Below are 25,655 nucleotides of genomic sequence, written 5' to 3'. Positions count from 1 at the left end.
CCACAAATGTCTGATGGCCCCCCTTCCCCCCCAGCCAACGTGAATCGGGTGGTCAGTTAGACTACGTTTACACGAAGCAGGGTATTTTCCTAAACGAATATCTTGCCATCTACGTTTGCAAATAAAACTGCATGTACACGAGACCGATTTATTTTTAAAATGTGTTTACACGAACCCGTGTACATACATGCTGTCATGAGCACGCCAAACCACAGTGGCAGTCTGATAAGCTCAAGCTCACATTAACCGATCAGAACCCTGAAAAGTCGCACGTGAGAACATGTAAATGTAAACATTGGTCGCACATTTGGTGTACTTATGTCGCATACTGTGACGTTGGCTGCCCAAAACTCCGTTTACCACAGTTTAGAACCAAACACATAAACGGAGTTTTCAAAAAAAAACACTTTGGCCGGAGTTTTTTTGGATAACCGTTTTACGGGGCGAATTCTCCGTTTGCGTCTAAATGAAAGGCTCAAACGTAGGGAAATGTCTTCGTTTATAAAAATGCACATGCTCGTGTAAACGGGGTCTTAATAGGCTGAAGATTTTTCCTGCCATCTAAGGCACGAGCGCATCTGTGAGGCCAAGCCTCACCAAGTAGCTTGTTTGTTTACAACTAACATTCCATTTAATTAAACTGCTTTATAGGCTATGCCGAAATAGTTTTCAACATTTTGAATATTAGTGTCGGGTGAATTGAAATGTTCTCAAAGTAGCCTTATGGCTGAAAGCTTCATGGGATCCCCCCCGTCAAGCAATATAACCATACAAACACGCTTCCTGCACTCATTGTTTCAAAAGGAGTAATTTCGGCTTTGTCAGAACTGAAGAGCTGTGGACGGCACGGCACGGCATGCCCAATGAAAATAAATTAATGCAACGCAACACAACACAGACACCGCTTCTCTCGCGTCAGTCACTGACATGAACGAAACACAGAACCCGCTTCTCTCACGGCAGTCACTGACAGTAGCCTAGAATAAACACTTCCCCATGACAAAGACATAGTAAAACACTGAAAGTTAATATTTTGTCACTAGCAACATATCGGAACTCCCCCTATTACCGTCGGTCCCGTATTTCCACTGTCTTGCGTGTCACTTAATATCCATTTCTATACAAACCAAGATGGCGGACTCCTGAAGAGACGCAACCATCCACACCATAGGTGTATCTAAATTAGCTATGTACCAAAAATTACATTTTACCGTGACTCAAAGAGCTGTAAACAGTGTTGTAAGGCTGTGTGTACACAACCGCTTGGAGCTCCAGTGGAATTTTAATTTCACGACGAGAATTCTCGGTCTAACCGTCCATGTGCCGTTGAAACGGTGTAAATAGGCGACCCATCAGGCCAGCACTATAACTCTGAGCGTGGTAAACAAAATTGGATATTCCAGGCAGTAAATGCTCCTGTTAAGAACCAAACCAGATTTTATTCAAATCCACACACATATGGCTACTGAAAAATGTAAGGTTAATTTAGCAAATGTTATTTTGAAGTGTTAAAAAACATCGTTGTTTTAGAATTTCTGAACAAAAGTGGTGATAATTGGGGTGTTACGATACATCTGTCCTTTGTAAAATGTGTTATGTTCCAAGTAGCCTATGCGTAGCAACAGGGCAACACAGAGACAGGCCCGATGGCAGGGTTGTTGAGAGTATTAAAATATGGGATAGCCTATTTTACGGCAAGACAGCGGGGGAAAGTTAAAATACGTGATAAACACGGAAAAAGTTGGCATGCATTGTTTCGGTCCCCATGCACAGGGATTATTTGTCATAGCCTATTATTAATCACATATGATTATTTGTGAAATTGTGCAAACAGGCGCAACACATTTGAAAAGGGAGTACTGGTAGCATGCAAGCTCACAAAAGATTGATTTAAGAACGTTATCACAGTGTGTGGCTGTGGCGCAAAGCAGCGCGGGCGGAAGAAATGCGACAATTGGCAAGGGGAGGGTCATGTCTTTTTTTAACAATTCTGTCGGAGGGTCATTGAACAATTTCTAGCAGGCAAGGGAGGGTCATGCAACTTGCAACTAGATTGCTGCTGGGCTATGTCTTGGTTCATGTCTGTTAACAACGCATTGCCGTCAAACGCGTAGCCTATCTTGCGGTTGCATCCATTACAAATTAACATGCAATGTGAACGTCTGGGATTGGGAAGAGCACTAAATGCTCTACTGAATAAGCACAAAGTCAAACCTTTAAATGAAAAACACTCTTTAAGCCCTAATCAAAAAAATAAACCGCTAATGAAGTAAACTTGTGACCATCAAAAATCGTTTATCGCCTGTAACTCCATGATAACAGGACGTAACAGGAAGGCATTTGGCTGAGCAACGGAGGTTAATATGCTCTATATTTTGTCCAAATGATGTCTGTCTATCATCGTTGCACTCGGAGAAAACCAGAATGTTTAATTTGTCCTGCGTTTCTTCTACAGCTGCAAATGGGATTCACTCGCAGTTAACCAACTATTTCTTTATTAGGGCAGGGCAGGCATATTTCTGGCTATTAAATTATTTCTAAACCAGTCTGCTAAAGTCTGTTGTGAAGTCTGTGTAGGGTTTTCCAGGCTCCATTTCTTTTTACGAGACACCCTGCTCACTTGAGCCATCTACCGGTTGTTTGGGTTGTTGCAGCGTCTCACTGGGAAAATACAAATTAAAGTCGCGTGATACCGCGTGATCCCACGCGCGGACCACGAGTGAAGCTGGCCAAGTCGAAGCACTGCCCACTGTAGCCTACTCTACGAGAGATCTGCCGCTGCTGTGACCAAGGAACTGCTGCTGACCTGTGAGCTGCCATGATAGCAGCCTGCCCTGCAGTCTAGATTGAGTAGCTCTTGAATTTCCCCTGGGGATCAATAAAGTATCTATCTATCTATCTATCTATCTAGCCTAGCTAACGTCGAAGAACTCACGAAACAACAAACTGTCGCTGTCAAAGTCAACCGAGCTGCAGATCTGCAGGATCGCCCAACTGTTCTGTGCTTTCAGTGCTCCCCAGACTGCCAGTAATCTTCCTCCGACACAGCTGAGCGCCGTCGTCATCATCATCGGGACATCAGCAGGTTAGATGCAACGGACTATGTTAACATGACATTTTCTTTCAGTGCGTTTAGCGGAGTTTGTTTATCAACATAAGCCTTATATTTCACATATTGGTTTGTGTTATGTTGTAGGCCTAGGCCTAAGCTTAGGCTAGCGGACACAGTGTTCTCTTTTGCCTTTTTAAAATAAAAAACTATTTTGAAAATTACGAATTGTGTGGGTCTTAATTGTCTGATAGCTTAAATATGAATCACAGACCAGGGCCAGATGAGCCCCAGATGTAGAATATGAGTCTGGGCCAGATCCGCACCAAATGCCATGGCAATAATAACTGTACTGGCCCAGATCTGTCTCTGATCAGTAATTCCAACCTGTTCCGGTATTGGCCCGTTTAGAGGATCTGCGCCAAATGCTAATGAAGATCTGGACCAAATCTGGCCCAAATATATTTTTCTGTCTGGGTTAGCACTTTAAACATTGGCTGCTTTGAAGTGTATAACAATATAGCATAATAATAATTGTGATGTGATATAATGATAATTTGATGAGGGGGTGGATTCATGTAGGTGCCATGATCGGCCCTCAGGTCAAAGAAGTTTGACAAATATTGAAAATTGTCTATGTCCATGGCAACACTGGCATGTAAAGTATATCAAAGGTTTGACATTAGATCTGATGGTAGCATTTTAATATATATATATATTTTTTTTTTTACACATAATGTTTTTTAATTGTTCATTTAAGAAGCTTCTAACAAAAGTAGGGTGATCGATACTTTATGTTTTCCCTTCAGTTGTGGACACAACGAAATAACAAACACTTGATTTTTGTAAAAAAAAATAGTCGTTTAGATTAGTCGACTAATCGAAAAATTAGTTGAAAGATTAATCGTTAGAAAATTAGTCGTTAGTGGCAGCACTACTTGCATTGTCAAAAGCAACCCTCAGCCAAAAGCTATATTTTCTGAAAGACGACTCTTGGATATCACCTTGAATATTTGTCATGGGAAACAGCAGATCACCACCCTCCAGTTAACAACAACTCTCCACCGATCAAGGTAAGTACATGAATTACTTGAATTTACCGTAACAATTGCTTGATAACATTTTGAAGTTACACAACTGTCACTTCCCCTCATGAAAACAACGTTAATCAGTCCTTTGGTCTTTAAGTAATGTTACCCTAGCGCACTTGTTTCGGGAGAAGAAATGTAAGTCTAACAGTGTCTGTGCATAACGTACATTTATGAATAGATTTTCCAACTCTTAGTCAGAGTCAATCTTACAGTTGTAGACCTATGAAACCGTTGTTTTTTTTAAATAATGTGTGTGTGTTTATTAACCTTTTCCTCAGTTTATAGCTAAGCGCCACAGTTCATTAGTAGCCTCTGGTTTGTGGTCAACCATTTGCGCGTAAAGCGGCAAGCTATTAGGACTTATAAATGGGTTTTCCTGTGGCCATCACTCGATCGAGTCAATCTTACAGTTGTAGACCTATGAAATCGTTGTTGTTGCGCTTGCAGGAGGGCCTTTACGGATCCTAAGTGCGACATGCGAACTATCACTAAGCCGCCTGGTGTTGTGTCGGTGATAGAGAACCCACCATGAGTGTGTGTGCTATGTTGTAAGTATAACCAATATCTTCAGAGTTTGTTTTCTATATATTTCTTTTCTTTCTAATATTAATACTCGATTTTCGCATAGACCTCTGTACCAGGAAGCCACAGCACCACACTCTTGGGGGCATGCTAATGAGCCCCCATGTTCATGCCCCCAAGACTGTAGCGCTGTGGCTGCCTTGTAACCTGCATATTGTTTTTATTTTTTCCCTATTATTAACACTATGATTTTCCAAAATAGTAAAGGGGAATTCCTGTGATTTTCGCATAGACCTCTTTACTAGGCAGCTACAGCCGTTACACTTACTGCCCATGTTCATGCCCCAAGACTGTAGCGCTGTGGCTGCCTGGTAACTCGAGCTAGGTGAAACCAATTGAAACAGAGATTTATGAGAATTATGTTTTAACCAAGGACCAAAAGTGTCCGCGAATACATTTTAATCATAAACATTAGCACATGAAAACTTCCTGTTCTAGTTCGATGTATGTTATACACAGCAGTGGTCATGCTTTTCTATGTATGTCCTTGTCAATGATTGTCCTAACTTTTTTTGTCCTTTGTTGTTCTTTGTTGTCCGTCAGCCCTCAACGAAAAAGACCACCTTCAGCATTCACTCCGCATTACTCCCGGCAGAGACAGGTGTCTTGTCCTACTAACACCCCACCTTGATGTGGTGAGTGGGCTTTCAACTATACAGGTCTTACTTTCATGTTCCCATGGAGTATGGAGGTTAACTGGCACCATAATTTGATGTAAAAAGTGGCGTGAATGCGAGGCTATTGACCAGACGGATAAGCTACCGAGTTGAATTGAACATAGCCTCGTGCAGACACACACACACAGAGAACCACTTTGCGCTTACGCAAATATACTACGCAACCATCGCAAACTTTTACATCTGGAGAGAGCTCCTTGCCAACTATCCCGCTAGCTCATGTTACGTCTAGTGTTGGAAGTAATGCATTACAAAGTAACGCGTTACTGTAATTCCACTACTTTTAGTGATAACAAGCATGTAACAAAGTATTTTTGTAAATCAAGTAACGCAATTACAATTACTGAAATTTCAAAGAGTTCGTTATTTGCGTTTGATCCTGAATGAACGACTGCAGACAAGATGACAGATGCACATTTGCTGCTTCTGATCTAACGTCTCCCGACATTAGCTGTGTTTCCAGCGATTGTGTACATGTTTAGATTGCAGATCCATTCTTTACAGTTAATAGGAGCCTCCTCACATTCCTCCTTATTTCGTATTTATGCTAAAACACACACGAGTGCATTAGGCTACAATTTAAATGGGCATCTTAAAAGCCTTTTCCCTTTCGTTTCCATCTCGTAAGCTCCACTACAGTAAAAGCGCATTGTTGTTTATTTTATCTCTGCTCTTTTTCGCCTATTGCGCAAAAGACTCGTTATATCAATTTCTCATTCTTACAACATAGCCACGCCACAACACCAATAGGCGATTAGACAAAGTCCTTCCCACAATTATTTCACAGGATCAAACAGGCTTTATTAGGAATAGACTTTTATTTTCAAACCTCTGTAGACTCTATAATATTATTTAGACTCCCAGCCCAATACCCCCTGCTGCCCAGAGGTGCTCCTTTCGCTAGACGCTGAAAAAGCGTTTGACCGAATTTAATGGGATTTTCTTTTTTCTGTCTGTTCTCTCGGCAGTAAATTCATTTCTTGGGTCAGTCTTCTTTATGTTTCCCCATTGGCTTCGGTCCAGACTAATGCCTATAGGTCAAAATATTTTCCCTTACGACGTGGCACAAGGCAGGGGTGTCCTCTCTCCTCTATTATTTGCACTTTCCATTGAGCCCTTGGCTGTTGCTCTAAGGTCACTCAGTGACTATCAGGGAATAGTCAGAGGAGGGAGGGAACATAAAGTCTCTTTGTATGCAGATGATCTGCTCTTATATATTCAGGACCCTCTCAAATCCATTCCTAATATTATGTCTGTTTTGAAAGTGTTTGGCAGGATTGGCAGGTTACAAGCTGAATTTGTCTAAGAGTATACTGGGAAATCAAACTCCTTTCGTTTCATGCAAACTCTCCTTCCGTTTCATGCAAACTCTCACACATACACCACTATACTCTCTCGCATACACTACTAAACTCTCTCGCATACACTACTATACTCTCTTGCATACACTGGGTCATTCCACGTCAATTCAACCAGGGCCTACTGGTAATTTTTTCAGAATTTTTTGAGACCTAAGTGCGTGGGCCCTGGTTGAATTGACGTGGAATGACCCTACTATACTCTCTCGCATACACTACTAAACTCTCTCTCACATACACTACTATACTCTCTCACATACACTACTATACTCTCTCACATACACTACTAAACTCTCTCACATACACTACTATAGTCTCTCACATATACGACTATACTCTCACATACATTATTATAGTCTCTCACATGCACTACTATATTCTCTAACATATACTACTAAACTCTCTCACATACACCACTATTTTCTCTCACATACACTACTATACTCTTTACTCTCTCACATATACTACTATACTCTCTCACATTCACTACTATACTCCTTCACATACACTACTATACTCTCTCACATTCACTACTATACTCCTTCACATACACTACTATACTCTCTCACATACACAACTATACCCTCTCATACATACATGTAAAATGACTATAATAGTGAGTGTGCATGAGTATAGTGGTGTATGTGCAAGATTATGATAGTGTGTGTAAGACCAAGTATGAATTATGCGTGTGTGTGTGCATGTGTGTGCGCGTGTGTCCGTATGTGTGTGTGCGTGTGTTTGCGCGTGTTTGTGTGTGTGTGTGTGTTGTTTTCTCACCCTAGCTTGTGATACCAGCTGAGCGAATCTCCTGGATACTTTGGGTGAGAAATGTGTGTGTGTGCGCATGTTTGTGTGAGTGTGTGTTTGTGTGTGCGCGTGTTTGTGTGCGCATGTTTGTGTGTGTGTGTGTGGGTGCGCATGTTTGTGTGCGTGTGTGTGTGTGCTTGTATGTGTCTGTGCGTCTGTGTGTGTGTGTTTGTGTGCGTGTGTGTGTGCACGTGTTTGTGTGTGTGTGTGTGTTGTTTTCTCACCCTAGCTTGTGATACCAGCTGAGCGAATCTCCTGGATACTTTGGGTGAGAAATGTCTGTGTGTGTGCGTATGTGCGTTAGGGTGCATCAAAAAACACAATTCTTGAATTTTTATATGGCTGGGTGCTAAAAGTGTTCCAATATATGTAGAAACAACACATGCAAAATATTTTTCCAGGACATTATGATTTAGGGGTGCCACCGCACATCTGTTTTTGTTGGATAAAGTGGTTAACAGTGCTCAATGGTCGCCATGGAGATCTGAGGTAAACAATACTACAGCTCAAGAAAACTGAGGTGATCTTTCTGTTTGAGGTGATCTTGATCTGTGTTGGATGTGTTATTACATATTACTATCATATCTGTAGTTGTTTCCCCTCCCCCTCTGCAAAGCTAATTGCGTGCCCACAGCTGAACCACAAGCGCAGTTGAATAGTTAACCAATTGAGACATTAAAAAGAAACATACATGATAATAAGATGTCAACGAGCAGTGACATACAGAGCAGGCCTAGTAGTTCTACTAATCTACTTAAAAATACTTGAACTATTTATTGCACAATGAAGAAAACTGATGCTCTGAATATTTATTCAGCTGTCTCTAAAAGTTTCTCTAATTGACGCATTCAACCGCGATTTTGATTTGCTTTTAACAGGCGCAAGTTTTTAACCGCAAAACAGACATGCGCTGTTTTCATACATATGGCGGAATACCTAATCAATGCTATTAGCACTTGTCGTCTCCTGTGTTTGCGCGATACTCCCACTTTCCCCTGACCCTCCTATGAATGCATATGCATGACACGGAAAAGCACAAATAGCCATTTGCAGCTCCCATGACTGGCAGTCTCAGTGCGGCCTGTTTGTACATACCTTGCCATGTTTTTACGTGCACTTTGCGAATGAAATATGCCTGACGTGGGCACAAAAACATACATCTGGCCCTGTCTCTCCAAATGAAATATGCCTGACGTGGGCACAAAAACATACATCTGGCCCTGTCTCTCCAAATGAAATATGCCTGACGTGGGCACAAAAACATACATCTGGCCCTGTCTCTCCTTTTTTCATCCGCTTTCTCTGGGTGTCTTTCTTCTCTCCTTTGTATCCCTTATTCTCTCTCTCTCTCTATTTATCTCTTTGGCTGTGGAGAACATGTGTGTGTGTGTGTGTGTATGTCTGTGTGTGTGTCTGTGTGTGTGTGTGTGTGTCTGTGTGTGTGTGTTTCTGTGTGTGTGTGTGTGTGTCTGTGTGTGTGTGTGTATGTGTATGTTTGTGTGTGTCTGTGTGTGTGTGTGTGTTTGTGTGTGTGTGTGTGTGTTTCTGTGTGTGTGTGTTTCTGTGTGTGTGTGTCTCTGTGTGTGTGTGTGTTTCTCTGTGTGTGTGTGTGTGTATGTTTGTGTGTGTATGTCTGTCTGTGTGTGTGTGTGTGTGTGTATGTCTGTGTGTGTGTGTATGTCTGTGTGTGTGTGTGTGTGTGTATGTCTCTGTGTGTGTGTGTGTGTGTGTGTGTGTGTCTGTGTGTGTGTGTGTGTGTGTGTGTTTGTCCATCACATCCATCACTGCTGCACAGAATTCAGGGTAAGGCCATGTGAATCCCATTGACCTCCATTCATTTTGTCTATAGGACAAATGAATGGAGAATCTTGAAAGTTGAATTCTGAGAAATGCCCAAGTTGCCCAAAGGGCAAACAAACAACTTTTACTTTGATAACCCTATAGAACATGTTACTGTATAAAAGTTCACTGTACTCAACATTTCCAGGTCAACTTTTGGCAATTAGACTAAAAATTGCACATTTTTCGAAATTTCGCCAAAGTTCATGTGTTAGGTGGCACCCATAAATCTCAATGGAATTACTCAAAACTGTGCAAAAGTAATTTTTATGTTAATTGGAACAAAATGCAATGCCAAATTGATATTTTGAAATTAAATATCCCATTCAAATTTGATGCACCCTAATGTGCGTTTGTGTGTTTTTTCACACTACAAGTGCCCATTTCAAGTAGTCTGACAGCAGAAATGAACATTAAGACCAGTACAAAGACTAAGAATAGTAAAGAAAATAGCACATTCATTGCACTACAGAATAATATCATAGAAACTTACATAGTTGTACTAGGATGGTTGTCAATGTGGATCTTACAACTATAGGCATTCTATCAGGGCAAGATTGAGAGCGCCACTGACAGTAGACAACTTTTTTCTACTTTCAAATCTCTCCTCAATCCTCCACCACCACCATCAACTACTTCACTGTCAGCAAATGACTTTGCAACATTTTTCACTGAAAAAGTTGCTAAAATAAGTGCTCAGTTTGATGCTCCTATAAAGAGGGCTTTGCCTTGTGTTAGTATGACCCCATCATTTGACTCTTTCTCTCCTCTTGATGAGGAAGCAGTCTCTCAATTGCTTCAGCGATGTCGTCCAACAACATGCCCATTAGATCCTGTCCCGTCCACTCTTCTACAGTCTATCTCACCCGCTGTTCTACCAGCAGTCACACATGTATTTAATGCTTCACTCAGTTCTGGAATAGTTCCTTATTCTTTTAAACAGGCTAGGGTTACACCTCTGCTAAAGAAAAGTACACTTAATCCAACTGAGGTGAAGAACTACAGACCTGTCTCCCTTCTTCCTTTCTTGTCAAAGGTTTTGGAGAAAGTGCAGGGTTCCTACGCAGTATGGAAAACCTGGAAAAGTATGGAATTTGATTTTAGTAATTTCCAGGTCTGGATAAGTATGGAAAAAAGAAACAAGGGTATGGAGAAATATCTGTGTTTCCAGACTTGCATTTGCAGTACTAATCACTTCACTCAGGTCATAATGAACCATTCCTACTGTTGTGTAGCTTAACTGTCAGTCCCCATCGTCAAGATACAACTAAGATACAACTAAAAATGACCAAGCTAAATGGTCGAATATTAAGTGTCATTTGTCCATACCTTTGTTTTCACCGAGTTATCCCAAACCGGAAGTGGCCGCAATGTCGAGAATATGGTCAGAAAAATCTACCGAGAAGTTTGGAAATTTGAGTATGGAAAAAGTATGGAATTTTGAAATGGAAAATGTGTAGGAACCCTGAAAGTGGTCTTCAAGCAAGTTTGTGACTTTCTTCATCAGAATAATCTACTATACCCTATGCAGTCTGGTTTCAAGAGTGGTCATTCTACTGAAACTGCTCTTCTGTCTGTGACTGAAGCATTGAGAGTAGCTAAGTCCTCTGCTCAGTCATCAGTATTAATTCTACTAGATTTATCTGCAGCCTTTGATACTGTTAACCATGACATTCTCCTATCTATACTATCTGAACTGGGAATTTCTGGAAAAGCTCTTGACTGGTTTGAATCTTACCTTAAAGGGCGTTCTTTCAACGTGTCTTGGCAGGGACAAGTATCTAAGTCTCATGCCCTCACCACAGGTGTGCCTCAGGGATCAGTATTAGGACCCTTGCTTTTCTCTATTTACACCACTTCCTTAGGTGATACCATTCGCTCCCATGGATTTGACTATCACTGTTATGCAGACGACACTCAACTTTACCTGTCTTTCCCACCTGATGACTCTAGTGTTTCCCACCGGATTTCTGCATGCCTTAAGGATATTTCAGCCTGGATGAAAGATCGGCACCTTCAGCTTAATCTCTCAAAAACAGAGTTTTTGGTGTTTCCAGCTAAAACAGCTATTCCCCAACAGATTAACATCCAGCTTGACTCAACTTCACTGACCCCAACTAGATCGGCACGAAACTTGGGCGTTGTAATTGATGACCGACTTAACTTCTCTGAGCATATAGCTTCTATTGCAAAATCATGCCGGTTTATGCTTTACAACATTAGGAAGATCAGACCTTATCTGACACAAGATTCCACACAACTTCTTGTTCAGACCATGGTCATCTCTAAGCTGGACTATTGTAATTCACTGTTAGCTGGCTTACCCGCTTGTGTAACAAGATCATTACAGCTGATTCAAAATGCTGGAGCACGCCTGGTCTTCAATCAGCCAAAGAGGACACATGTAACTCCTCTCCTAGTTACTCTCCATTGGCTCCCTATAGTAGCCAGAATTAAATTTAAATCTCTCACTTTGGCCTATAGGACACTAACTAGATCTGCTCCTAGTTATTTTAATTCAATAATCAAGCCTTACATCCCCAACCACCCACTGCGGTCTTCTGGTGAGCGTATGTTGTGTCGACCAGTCATAAAAACTGGGTCTAATTCCAGACTCTTTTCTTCAGTGGTTCCATGTTGGTGGAATGAACTGCCCAGTGGTCTCCGTTCCTGTGGTAGTTTTGGGTCGTTTAAGAGGGGTCTAAAGACATTCCTATTCAACATATACTTAGTTGTTTAAGCGCTTATGTGTTATGGTTTATATAATGTTGTTTTATTTTAATTGGGCTGTTAATTAATTTGACATTATTGTTTATTATTGATATTCTCCTTAATGTAGTCTTAGCATGTTATTGTTTTTATACTATTGATTGAATTGACATTATTGTTTTATTATTGCCTTTCCCCTTTTTTACATTGCTTTTTTATTAGGCTATTGATTGAATTGATATTATTGTGTACTACAACTATTCTCCTTACTATATTTGACCTAGATTTTAATCTGTTCCCTGTTCATTTTTTTAATATTATTATGTTGTTTGTATTTATATGTCGCTTTGGACAAAGGCGTCTGCTAAATCCATAACCATAACCATAACCATAAATAAAAGCCCTTTGAATGGTGGGAATTGTATATTAAGTGTTATAAAGAATGAGACATACTTACATGCTTTAATTGGGTTTGTTACATGAGGATCTTTCAAGCATGCCTCATGATAGCGCCGGACAGATGCTCCTGGGTACTCTGGGTCAGATATGAAACTGATGACTTTGTTCTTGAGGGCTGCTTGATTAAAGACATCACATGCAGAATGTAGGGCCTCCTTCACTCCTGGTCTCCTGTACCAGGGAACATCCTCTTCCTCTCTTGGGCCCAGTTCAGGTGTGCTGCAGGTGGTGGAACCAATCCTGAAGTTCTCAGCTGCCTGTGAGATTTTGTTCAGGTACGGTTCCTCGTACTTCAGTGAGGTGAAGCAGAACACGAAGGCATCAGTCACATTTGGGTCCATCAGGAAAGAGTCGAGCTCAGGGCCAGGAAGTTTAATCTCAGACTTCAGTTGATTTATGTTCATTGTGACAACATTGATCTCAGTCTCCTTTCCATCCAGCCACTGCTCCACATCCTCCCTACTGAAGCCAGATGCATCCTGGGACTTCAGGAGGTCTCCCAGGGCATTTTCCTCCATGGTGCCTCCTCTGATGGCTGGGATCAGGTCTCCCATTTTCCGCAGGAACTCAACGGTGAAAACCCTCAGGCTGCTTTGGAACTGCTCCAGTTTGTGGACGATGTCTTCAGCCTTGATCTGTCCGCTCCTCTCCAGCAGGTCATTGGTTCTTATCTCAGCCTGGTAGAAATCATCTATCACCTTCTCTACTGCTGACACCAGTACATCTGAGATCATTTTCTTCAACTTGGACTCAGTGTCACCAAGCTTGCTCAGTGGATACAACCAGACCTGCACAGGCACGGCCTGCTCTCCTCTCTCCCCCAGCAGGCTGGGCAGCTCTTTGTACACCTTCACAGCATCCTCAAATGTAGAGGGGAGCTCTTGCAGGCGAAAGTCACCATAGAACCTGCAGCTGAAGTTCTTCACCTTCTCCTTGTCTTCATCCTTCATATCCAGGCTTCCATCACCACTGATCTCAATTCCTGGGAGTATGTTGATCATAAGATTTAGATTTCCCTGGATATCCTGCTTGCTTGAATCATCGCTGGCTGTTTGCTGGAATTCCATGAGTGCATCAGCCCCATAGATCACCTGACTCACAACATGAGTAGCATCTGTCTTGTTGAGGACCTCAGGATTTGGAGCACCCAGTTCAGTTAACATGAGCTCTCTGACCTCTGTGGTCTCGTGGTAGTTTAGTGTGACACTGCACTGGAGAGTGGAGGAGGTTTTCTCGTTGAGGTACTTGGCAGAACCACCAGCCGTTATCAGCCCACCGAGGAAGCTGAGCTTCACTGAGGCGCTCACGTCCAGCAGTTTGGTCTTCTCACTGAGGGACTCCGACGCTGACACCTGGAAACTTGTTTCGGGCTGAGGACTGACATGTGTTTTGCTTTGGATGTCTTCCCACTTCCAGAGGCTGATTCCTAAAATGAGAGGAAGGATATCAGCTGTATGACCAACACTGGCTCTGAGTGCCAGTTTAATATTTGAAAAATTTAGTAAGAACCTCAGGCCTATAGGAGGCAGCCAGTAGAACATCACTGTAAAAAACAGAATTTGCCTTTTGTTCTGACAAATAAGATTTCTAAGTAAGTATAACTCAAATAATCAGAAAGACATGGTAAACTAGAAAAAAGTTTTTTTCTACAGTTATTTATCTCAACTTCTTTTGTAATGTCATCTTCACCTTTAATGAAAATAGAGGATGAACTCATATTTTCAAGGCAAGTGATGCATTTTTTTTCCTTACTTTACAAAGATTTTTGAGTTCTGCCAACTCAGGTTTTTGAAATTTTGAGTTATACCATCAATTACGGATTACGGGTAAATGTTAAAATGTTACTGTCTTGTTAATGTTTATTTTTTTTCTCATTACTCTTTATTGTGGCTTTTTTGGATGTGTATGACATAGAACAACTGATGAGCAAATATATGGAAATTTCAGAGAGCACACATACTTCTTCTTGGGTGCAATGCAAAATTGATTACTTTCTCAATTAGCATTGATCTGCCCCCTTGGTGTTGTCACTCAATGCTTACTTGCATTATGTGTCTGCAGGGGCACATTCACACTACAATACACCATACTTTTTTTTTCCTGATCTGTGTTTGCATATGTAGGCTAATATCGTTTCATACACATGTTTCAACACTGCATTTCAGTCGTTGCTTTTACCTTACCATTACCTTACGCATGCCAGTTATGTATCCACCAACTGCCTGCCTGCAGCCTACTTCCAAAACTCCAAAGCTGCTTGCTATCTGATTTGGTTCCGAGGACACAAGTTCAGTGTATCAACAACACTCAATAACAGTTTATGTGATGTGTTAAAGGAACACGCCACCCAAAATCAGTAGTGATATATGTTCTTACCGTAACTTTCACGAGTTGAGTCGTAACTCTCCCGAGTCGGTAGGTGCACTCAAACGCTCTGTCGCGCGGCGCGAATGTGTTAGCATGTTGCTATGCTAGCGGGCTCTGCCGTGGCCATAGAGAGAGGCACATAGCAGTATTCAAACACCTCCACGTTTTACCTACTTAAATACAGTTGCACGAGTAGTTGATGAAAAATGTTAGGGCACACAACATGAAACGTGACGATTTTCCAGGCGAATAAACAGGAGAACTACAATGTGTGGCGCAATAGCACTTGGGAGTACTTCGACCTAGCGTGGTAATATTATTAACACCTAATTGTAGATCCTATCCACCACAGAGTTTAGAATCCATGCTGGATCGACCCTCAGCCTCTCCCTCCCCTCTGAGCGAGAGAGAGGCACACACACTAGAGATGCGCTGATGGGCTATTATTTCAACCATAACTGCATAGCAAAACTTATCATCCATCAGCCATCCATCAGCACCAAAGTTTGTTGACCCATTTTCAAAACCGCGCCCGCCCACCATCCGTTGGTTGTTTTAATGTAGGCTATATGGGTGATGCAGCGCTGCTGACGTGAGGCTAGAAAGCCCTTGCCTGTTCTAGAAAGACTGAACTAATGCAGCAAATATATTAAAAGGCTAAAGTCGTACATTGGCTAGGCCTATCCCTAGAACATCAGCAGCAAACTCAGTCTCTGTCGCGCAAAACAGTCTCCAAATAAAACGCACATCGGCATGTTGCCTATTCTGCCAGCTTGTGACAATTATATCGTCCAAAATGCTTGATTGCATTGCATTCTCCACATTTTTAGCTAATTTTTCATTGCTTTACATGCTTTAAAATTACCGTCGGGCCTATAGGCCTATTGCCTGGCTTGCCTCAGCTTCGGTCACGTCCTTTTACAATTGTATCATTGTAATAAAAAACGCAATTTGCCACATAATTTCAACATGCTCCTGGCCTACTAATTAATGCCTATTGTACTTTATTTTTTGCAAAAAGAAAGAAATCCTTGATAAAATAACAAGTCATTCACATTATAGGCTACTTTACACACTGTTATGTCAGGGTGACTGACAAGCCTGTTCTGAAGACTCCCATTCATTTTGACTGCACGAGCGCGTCTTTTTCAGACAGACAGCGCAATTCATTTTAAAGCAATTTACAAAAGATTCACTGAACAAAAATGCTGATGTGGTACATGAAAATTTAGCTACCTAAAAACGTGGAGAATGCAATGCAATCAAGCATTTTGGACGATATATTGTCACAAGCTGGCAATAGGCAACAGGCCGATGTGCGTTTTATTTGGAGACTGTTTTGCGAGACAGACTGAGTTTGCTGCTGATATTCTGGGGATAGGCTACAACATAGCCAATGTACGACTTTAGCCTTTTAATATATTTGCTGCATTGGATCAGTCTTTCTAGAACAGGCAAGGGCTTTCTAGCCTCACGTCAGCAGCGCTGCATCACCCATATAGCCTACATTATAAAACAACCAGCGGATGGTGGGCGGGTGCCGTTTCGAAAATTGGTCAAAAAACTTTGGTGCTGATGGATGGCTGATGGATGATAAGTTTTGCTATGCAGTTATGGTTGAAATAATAGCCTATCAGCGCATCTCTAGTGTGTGTGCCTCTCTCAGAGGGGAGGGAGAGGCTGAGGGTCGATCCAGCATGGATTCTAAACTCTGTGGTGGATAGGATCTACAATTAGGTGTTAACAATACTACTAAGCTAGGTCGAAGTACTCCAGTGCTATTGCGCCACACATTGTAGTTCTCCTGTTTAATCGCTTGGAAAATCGCCACGTTTCATGTTGCGTGGCCGTAGCATTTCTATCAACTACTCGTGCAACTGTATTTAAGTCGGGAAAACGTGGATGTTTTTTATTACTTCTACGCTTACTTGCCGTCAAAGCCCGCTAGCATAGCAACATGCTAACACAGTCCAGCCGCGCAACAGAGCGTTTGAGTGCACGTACGGACACGGGAGGGGTATGACTCAACTCGTGAAAGTTAAGGTAAGAACATATATTACTACTGACATTGGGTGGCGTGTTCCTTTAAACTACTGAACATTTTAACTGTTCAGCCATTGTAACTGTTACTTGTCATCAACTATGACTCCTATCCACTGTAGCTAGTTAGCATGGTTAGCATAGTTACCATGTTAGCATGCTAACATGTTAGCATGCTAGTTAGCATTTTTAGCAAAATTGCTAAAAATGATTAGCTAAGTTAGCTAAGTAACATGGTTAACATAGTTAGCATGCTAACATGTTAGCATGCTAGTTAGCTAATCATTTTTAATAGTTTTGTTAAAAATGCTAAGTTAGCTAAGTCACATGGTTAGCATAGTTAACATGGTAGTTAGCATTTTTAGCAAAACTGCTAAAAATGATTAGCTAAGTAGCATGGTTACCATAGTTAGCATGCTAACATATTAGCATGCTAGTTAGCATAGTTAGCATACCTACTAAAAATGATTAGCTAGGTAAGCTAAGTCACATGGTTAACATAGTTAGCATGTTACCTTTGCTAACATGCTAGTTAGCATAACTAGCTAAGTTAACTAAATTAAGTAACTTGGTTAACATTATTATATTTGATAACATAGTTAGCATAACTGCTAGCAAACATTAGAGCAATTCCAACTGTCAGTTATCGTCAATTATGTATCTAAATAATTTAACCATTTAAATTATCCACCTATTTAACCGTTCAATCATTTCAAGTATATTAAACCTTATCTACCTAGCAAATAATTTAACTATATAATCTATCCACCTATTTAACTGCTCAGTCATTCCAACTATATTAAACCTCATCTACCTAGCAACCAATATAGTTTGTTTTTACTCTGTATGATATTTTACATCATATTTTTTGCATTTTCATGTATGGAAGCCCGTTCCCGCCACTTGAAGAAAAGAAACTGCCAGATACGAAGTCAAAATTATGAGATTTAAAGTCATAATTATGAGATTTTAAGTCATAATTATGAGATACAAAGTCAAAATTTTGAGATTAAAGGTCATAATTATGAGATATAAAGTCATAATAATGAGATATAAAGTCGTAATTATGAGATTTAAAGTCATAATAATGAGATTTAAAGTCGTAATTATGAGATTTAAAGTCATAATTATGAGATTGAATCGTAATTTCGAGATTATTAGCCTACCCGGAATAGGTCATGTTGTGTCAGACTCAAAAGGAACGCTAGATAGACATGTCAGTATATCCCAGACCAGTCATTGTAGCCTAATTGTAGCCTTTATCTATTGATATCTATTGATAGCTAAGCGATGGACTCGATTATTGAAGATTATTTCAGACGTAAGTATACAAATGATGAGATTTTGTATCGTTTATCTCAGGAGCACAACATTAATATTAGTAAAAGAACTCTAGAAAGAGCACTTCAGAGGAATCAGCTGTGGCGAAGACGCAATAAGGCAGACGTCAGAGAAGTAGCTGATTTCATCCATCGCCAATTACAGTCCTCTGGCCAACAACATGGCTACAGGTGGATGCAACAAAAGTGTTGGATGGCAGGGATCATCACGGACAGAGAGACCGTTCGTCTCTTGCTGCGTCAAATGGATGGTGGTGGCCTGGATCTGCGTGCGCGGCACCGTCTGAGACGTAGAGTCTATGTCAGTCGTGGCCCTAATTATGTGTGGCACATAGATGGATATGACAAATTAAAGCCGTATGGGATATGCATCAGTGGTTGTATTGATGGGTTCTCGCGAAAGATGATCTGGCTACACACCCACTCAACTAACAGCGACCCACGTCTTATAGCGGGGTATTTCATTGATGCAGTAATGGAGCATGGTCGCCCATTGAAAGTGAGATTGGATCACGGGACGGAGAACACACACATTGCCGCAATGCAAAGTTTTCTGCATGGCAGTGAAAACAGCATTTCCCCAGACTGTGTCACTCTAGGTCCAAGCACGGGGAACCAACGTATTGAACGCTGGTGGTGTACTTTGCGGAGTGAGTGTGCTCAGTTCTGGATGGACCATTTCGACCAGTTAAAGGCTGACGGTCTCTATGATGACAGCTTCATCGACAAGTCCTTAATCCAGTTTTGCTTCCAGGAGGTGATACAGGTAATGGGGCCTAAAATACTGCTGAGAACGTTTAGGGACTAGGCCCACCCCCCTTCTGCGCAGCGCGGAGTGGCGCGCAAGTGTCGGAGTGGTCACCATAGGCTTCCCCAACTTCTAATGTGTCAACCCAGTAACAGATCAGTAACAGAAACAGATCATTGCTTCCCAAAGCAACGAAAGTAGTTAGTCTAGGCTACTTATAACTTGATTTACATAGCGAAGACAACTACATTTAGCCTGGCTCCGCCTGCATATCTTCGCTAAGTGTCATTATGGTATCGACCTATGCGCGCGGCCAAGTAAACTGAGCGACTGCTGGGAGGGGTTAGGCCTACTAAAGATGCCACTGGTCCGTTGAGTGCGCTCACAATGGGAGTTTGTCTGTCATGCTGCAGATGAAATAGCCCCGACTCTCCCTCTCGCTACACTGTTGCGTTTTAAAAGCGAAACTGATGCCACAACCGGTCTGGGTTTGCCGAAGTAGCCTGTACAGGCTGCATTTAGTACAGAAAATCAGCGACATAGCATGTACATGTAGGTATAGTCTACACTGTGCCTATTTAAAGACAGGAGCATAGGCCTAAGCTTGCCGCGACAACAGCAGTCACACAGGCGCGCCAGCAGGAATGAATGGTAAGCGCATCAACCCCTCCGCGCGCAACAAAACATTGAGAGGCTTAATAATATTTGTCCGTTTCCCGGTTTCGTTCGTGCATGGCCAGTTAAACCAGCACTATAGACCAGCAACACCAGCTAAAATGACCAGCTTGAGGTGGTAGGCTACGACAAGCAAAACCAGCTGAATTATCATAAGCTGGGAAAACCAGCTGATCGGTATGTTTTCGCAAGAGTTTTGCTGGTTTAGCAGATCAACCATCATAGGGTGGTCTAACATGCTGGTTAACAAGCTGGTCAACCAGCAAACCACCTTTAGCTGGTCAGGCTGGTTTTTCCAGCAGGGAAGTCACCCACAACTTCTGTAATTGCTGCGTAGCCTACGTTTGTTAGGCTAGTATTCCCTCTCCTGCTCAAACAAAAGGTGCGTACATTAAAGTTGATTTTGACAACGTGTTTAGAAATTTTAAAGAAAAATTGTAAATAGCCTATTGTCGAGCAGTTAATGGGATTTATTGAATTCATTTAATTAAAAACAGCCTTTTGAATGAGTGTTACAACTAACCCCGCATATGGGGCAGGTTGTAACATTTCACCTATCGCCACTCTCGGTGGAATTGTAAAAGAACAGTAGCTCCTACAAACAAACTTTCAGTGCATATGTGTAACAGAGATATGTATGTTGCTTGTTAAAAAGTAGGTATAGTGAAACTCAAATGATTTTAGAATTATTTAGCCATAACCAAAAAGTGTTACTTTGTGCCCCGCGCTCCCCTACAGTGGATGGGAAAAGCTAGGCTATAATATTTTTTCCCCTACACATCAAATTGATGTACTCATGTTTCTTCACTTACTGTATCTAACAGGAGGAGCTTAATGAAGTTGCTGCTATCTGGAATGACCACCGCATAAGGGCATCTCACAATCCGAGGGCCCCAAGTGGTCGCCCATCCATGCTATATGCGGTTCCCAACCTCTACGGGGCACAAAACTTTGGTCAGCAAGTTGATAACGCCAGGATTGACCTTTGTCTGGAGGACTGTTCATTTAAAGACTATCCTTGTGATGAGGATGTCTATCACATTAGCACTGAACTGATGACAGAACACAACCTCCTGATGTCCACTGACATCTATCAAATCACTGACCTTTACCTGAAACTTCGGGAATTAGTTCGAGATGGGCTAGGGGAATAAATATGTTCTTAAAATCGATCATCATGGTGCTGAAATAAAGGCTGTGATACTGTTTACCTAAATATGCATTACACAAAATGCATAACTAGGCCTACATAAAAACACACAAGCACAAAGCACAAGCATAAACTTATAAAATGTTGGTGGGTAGTGGAGGGGAGGGGGGTATTGAGGTGTTCTGCCAGCTAAACGCTGTCCCTTAAAATAATTGTCTATTACTAAGCTCCAGTGTGCTAAATATTTAATGTTGAGCAAATGTACTGTTGGCAATTTTAAATTCATATTAAAACCCATGTTCAAATCTATTTTATGACAGATTTCTTTTTGACTTCACTGAATACTGTTTATATTTAGGGTAAGGCTATTTGCACCCCTGGTATAATTGAACATGAACTAGCTAATCATTGCAATCAAAACCGATTTCTTGTTCAAAATTGCGCACCTTCTCTCCAGAGACGTTGGTACACATGCACACTCACTCCGCCAAAACGCATCAAACGGGAATCGAACCCCGGTCTCCCGCGTGGCAGCCGTTGCCTATGACAACTGCACTATCTGCTTCGTCAACAAATTGAAATGTGCAGGTAAACTTACGTAAATATATAAACTTATATCACAAAATTTCTGTTAGCTAACAAACTGACGGTTGTATGTGTTCACTGAACAAAGATTATGAAAATAAAACACAACTTTTCCATTTCAACTTTAATTTGAACAGATATTAGTGCTGAAACCGTTCAGAATTCTTCACTTTCTGCTGACGAAAAAACGAATGTTGGCCATGTTTTTTTGGGCACGCGAGCAACATGTTTTTGTTGTTATGTAACAGGGTGTGAATAGCCCAAGGCCAAGGGTACGAATAGACACTCCGTTATATTTATTTCATAATAAAACTGCATTGTATCCATTGCAAAAACATTCCCAGTATGTTATGCAGTACCTCACAGCACAGAACATTTTAAGATTAACAATGAATTGTCACAGCCTTAAAAGCATGAGTAATATCTTAGGAGTACCTGTGTTTCCTACCTGTGTTTGTGCTACATGAGCGGCAGTAGGCCTAATTCACAACAATACAAGCCTAACAAAACATGTCTTTGGCCATTTTCTTAAAGGTTGTTACCCCATTGCAGCAGTTTCATTAGGTTGACATTTGTACTGTAAAAATTATATACAAATTATATACAAATGTAGTTATACTTAATGATGTATCATATTTATTATTGGGATCCAACAAAACACAGTTTTTCAGAAATGAGTTGAATGGTTTTATTATGTTCTTCTAAAACAGCATTAAAACACAACATAAGCACTACTTTATTAAGACTGAACAGGCCTTTCTTACATACCAGAATTAATGGAACATACGTATCAGGACAGACCTATCTAAAATACCTCAGTGGTATTCACAGAACACATAAATAAAGACATTGACCACTAAAAATTCACAGATCAGGACCGGTCAATTAACATATAATAACAATGAATTGACAGCACATGTTCGTCAGTGTAACACTGAAATGTCTCTCCCTCACAAAGACAAAACCAAAAAACAAAAAGAAAACATGTTTTATCAATATGACATAAAGCAATGCATTCATTATGTGTCACATTTAAACACCACATAACCATTGGTGTGTATTACTTCATTTAGGACTGAACAGGCCTTTCTAACATACCAGAGTTCATGGAACATACATATCAGGAGGACAGGCCTATCTAGAATACCTTAGTGGTATTCACAGAAAATGTAAATAAGGACAGGTCTATCTAACATACCTGAGAATGCACAGAACGTGTATCAGGACAGGTCCAGTGAAATACACAGAACAGGACCAGTCATTCAACATAACAATGATGTGACAGCACCCCCCCCCACACACACACACACACACACACACACGTACATGCGTGCAAACACACAAAAGGAAACATTTTTATCAATATGACACAATAAGCCAATAACCTTTAATAGTGATTAAACTTTCAAAATAGTGTACCAGGGTGAAAATTAAACTGTAAACAATGTGTTCTTCATGTCTTAAACATCCATTTGAAATCACTTCATGAAGTGCACAAAAAGTAGCTTAAAAAATCTCAGGCACACTGGGAGAAAAACAAATTCTCAAAAACTCCATTACAATCCAGCATTTAAAAAGCTGTAAATTAAGTCAGCTTGACATGAAGCTACTGGTGGGAATTACATCAGCTAAACTATGTCCATTTCCCACATCCCACTCTCTAATACTTTGTTGAATTCATATCTAAAATCAGGGTAATTGTCATACTCAATTGGCAATTCCAAGTAGCAGCCACATGTGTGGGCAATGGGCCGTCTCTGCAGACCTTGCAACTGCGTGAAGGTCACACTAATGCTCTTACCAAGAAACAAATCAGAGCCTGTGCAAAACCGAAGGAAAAGAGACAAGTGCTGTGTGTCGGATTCTCTAAGGTATGTGCCAAGATACTTGCCAATTTGCTTTTGCTGATTATTCACAGTAGTAGGGTATGAGAGAGACCTCATCACCTTTCTCAATGTAGGGTGAAGATTTTCATAGGCTACTGAAATTCCCTCTAACTCTGACCTAAAGGGTGCCATCACATTGCTCCACTGCTCGATTACAAAGGCAGGTTCTTGAATCAGCTTTTGGTGGGCAAGCTCCTCCAAGAGCTGTTCAATATTATCAGCAGTTGGCACTCTTCGACAGCTATGGAGATCCATTATTTCTAGCAATTCTTCCTGATCCACACTTTCAAAGTCTGAACGGCAAGAATCAAGGACCATTCGCTCTGACTCTGTAACATACCTGAGGAAGATGTCAACAAGACCACTTTTAACACAGCCCAAGGCAGCTTGCTCCAAAACTATTGGGGCCATTTTTATAGGCAGGTACTTCTCTTTTCGCCAACCAAGTACAATGATTCTGCCAATGCTTTCCCACTGTTGCCTACCAAAATCATGGCGTAAAAAAGGCACCTTGAAAGCATTGCCTAATGTACATTGCTCATAAAAGTCCTGCCAAAATTCAGTCAGCACATCCCTTAAAACACCGCCTTCATCAACTGCCTTTTCCAACCTTCCATTGGGAAAAACCACTTGGATGTAAACGTCATCTAGCATGATACTCTCATCACAAAAATGTGAAATGAGTTCTCTCAGGATCTGCCCACGATGAACAACAAGGATTTTCTTCATTCTTTCACTCTGAATAATAGGCACATTGGTGATATCTAGGATTGGAATAGGTGAACTTATTGCTTGAGGAGAGATTTGTAAGGTATCATCAAGACTGACACTGTCCACATCATGTAGGTGTCCTTGGAAGAAGGTAACTGTGCCACTATCCTCTAAGACATCTACAGCAATGGCTGCATCAAGTTCACTCACACTAGGCAAATCTGACATGTCAATAGTGGAGTAATCTAAGGGGACACGATCACTGTTTGTGTCGGACAGGACATTGCTGCTTCTAACATATATGACATCGCTGGGGTTTGTCTCTTCACCTTCACCTAGAAGTGTACTAGGCCTAGGGGGATTGGAGGAGGCTGTATTCTGCATGTCTTCCCCTTCCTGTGTAAGCGTGCCACTGTTATCAAGGCAACTAGCCTTCTTCTTTGTGGTTAAATAAAACCGTAAAATGGGCAGCTTTGTTTTTTCGTACAGTTCTCCAACTGTAGTCTGGTTATCTAATGGGTGCTCTTGAAAATCTGTAAGATCAATGTGAAAATCTGTAACATTTCCCTCTGAATTTTTTTGATCAGGAAAAAACAAGTTTATGGCTTTTTCAATCAACTCATCTTTCCTACAATCCTTGAACACACATATTTTTCTTGTACCCCCTCCTTTTTTGGCCCTAACTTGAAAAAACTGCTCTTTACGGAAATTCAGCCATCCCAATTCTATTTTCCTTTCACTCTTCTGAGCATTTTGACTTGGTACCTTCTCAGACAAATGTTCACGATCCCCACTTCTTGATATCTTGGCTTTCAGTCGCTCAAAAAGTTTAGATTTGCGGGCAACAGGACAATTTCCCTTCCGTCTGCAATATCCAAGGACAGCCAGTCGGTCCCCATAGGATGGTAGATACGTAGTTAACTGGGCATCTGTCATGACAAGTAGGACATTGGGATCAATCTACAAAAACAAAAAAGAAAACACACATTAAACCAATCAACTATTTAGCAATAGATAACATAGCATTTTGCTTTTCTTTTGCAATGTTTATGTCTGATGACTTAATCGATTTCTTTGTGCATTCATATCAATCAAATTGCAGTGAGGTTGTTTTGGTTGGCATCTCTTCAAAACAAGGCAATTGTATTTTAACTACCCAAAACTGAAATTGAGCAACTTTGCCGTTTAACAGACTAGTTACCTTATCCTTTTCCAGTTGCTGTATGGTTTCCTCCGGTACATTCCGCAACCTCAAGAAGTCACACAGCCCATCCATCCTGTGACAGGCCAACACAAATATATAATGAAAGGACGAAAGGCCAACAACATTGTGATACATTTAGAACAACAATGCACTACCCTCTGCACATTCTATAATCCATTTTGGGTAACACTCCATAATAAGGTGCCATAATAAATAGCTAACTAGTAATTACCTAACCCTTTGTTAATTGTTACTAACATATCTATTTGGTACAAGTTAATAGTTTTTCATCATTAATTAAATATTAGTTGTTTGCATAAAAACTGTATGTTAATGCTTTAGCAAATCTATTAACTAATATTGCATTAAGATGTG

General features: G+C 41.0%; 1 protein-coding gene across 1 annotated transcript; it reads right to left on the bottom strand.

Annotated features, from left to right (window-relative positions):
- Positions 1–4,999: 4,999 nt before the first annotated feature.
- Positions 5,000–25,352, bottom strand: LOC143117052 (cytolytic toxin-alpha-like). The gene is made up of 6 exons (XM_076278515.1): positions 25,278–25,352; positions 24,842–25,036; positions 24,194–24,472; positions 14,617–14,629; positions 12,573–14,000; positions 5,000–5,043 (listed from the first exon to the last, which is right to left on the bottom strand). The coding sequence occupies exons 1-6, from the start codon at positions 25,350–25,352 to the stop codon at positions 5,000–5,002; spliced, it is 2,034 nt and encodes a 677-aa protein (XP_076134630.1).
- Between the last annotated feature and the right edge of the window lie 303 nt (positions 25,353–25,655).

Source organism: Alosa pseudoharengus, unplaced genomic scaffold (genome assembly GCF_046254945.1).
Source record: "Alosa pseudoharengus isolate Yale_2024_CS ecotype anadromous, Long Island Sound unplaced genomic scaffold, YU_APseudo_1.1 YU_APseudo_1.1_scf_1, whole genome shotgun sequence".
Classification (NCBI taxonomy): Eukaryota; Metazoa; Chordata; class Actinopteri; order Clupeiformes; family Clupeidae; genus Alosa; species Alosa pseudoharengus.
The sequence above is the reverse complement of the archived record's forward strand: the minus strand, read 5'-3'. Positions and strand labels throughout refer to the sequence as shown.

Coding starts and splice junctions, on each gene's coding strand:
- LOC143117052 (XM_076278515.1), bottom strand. CDS start 25,352: ATGGATGGGCTGTGTGACTTCTTGAGGTTGCGGAATGTACCGGAGGAA. Junction 24,473..24,841: donor GTGAACATTTGTCTGAGAAG/GTACCAAGTCAA, acceptor ACGCTTACACAG/GAAGGGGAAGACATGCAGAA. Junction 5,044..12,572: donor AACAAACCCAATTAAAGCAT/GTAAGTATGTCT, acceptor GGTTTCACCTAG/CTCGAGTTACCAGGCAGCCA.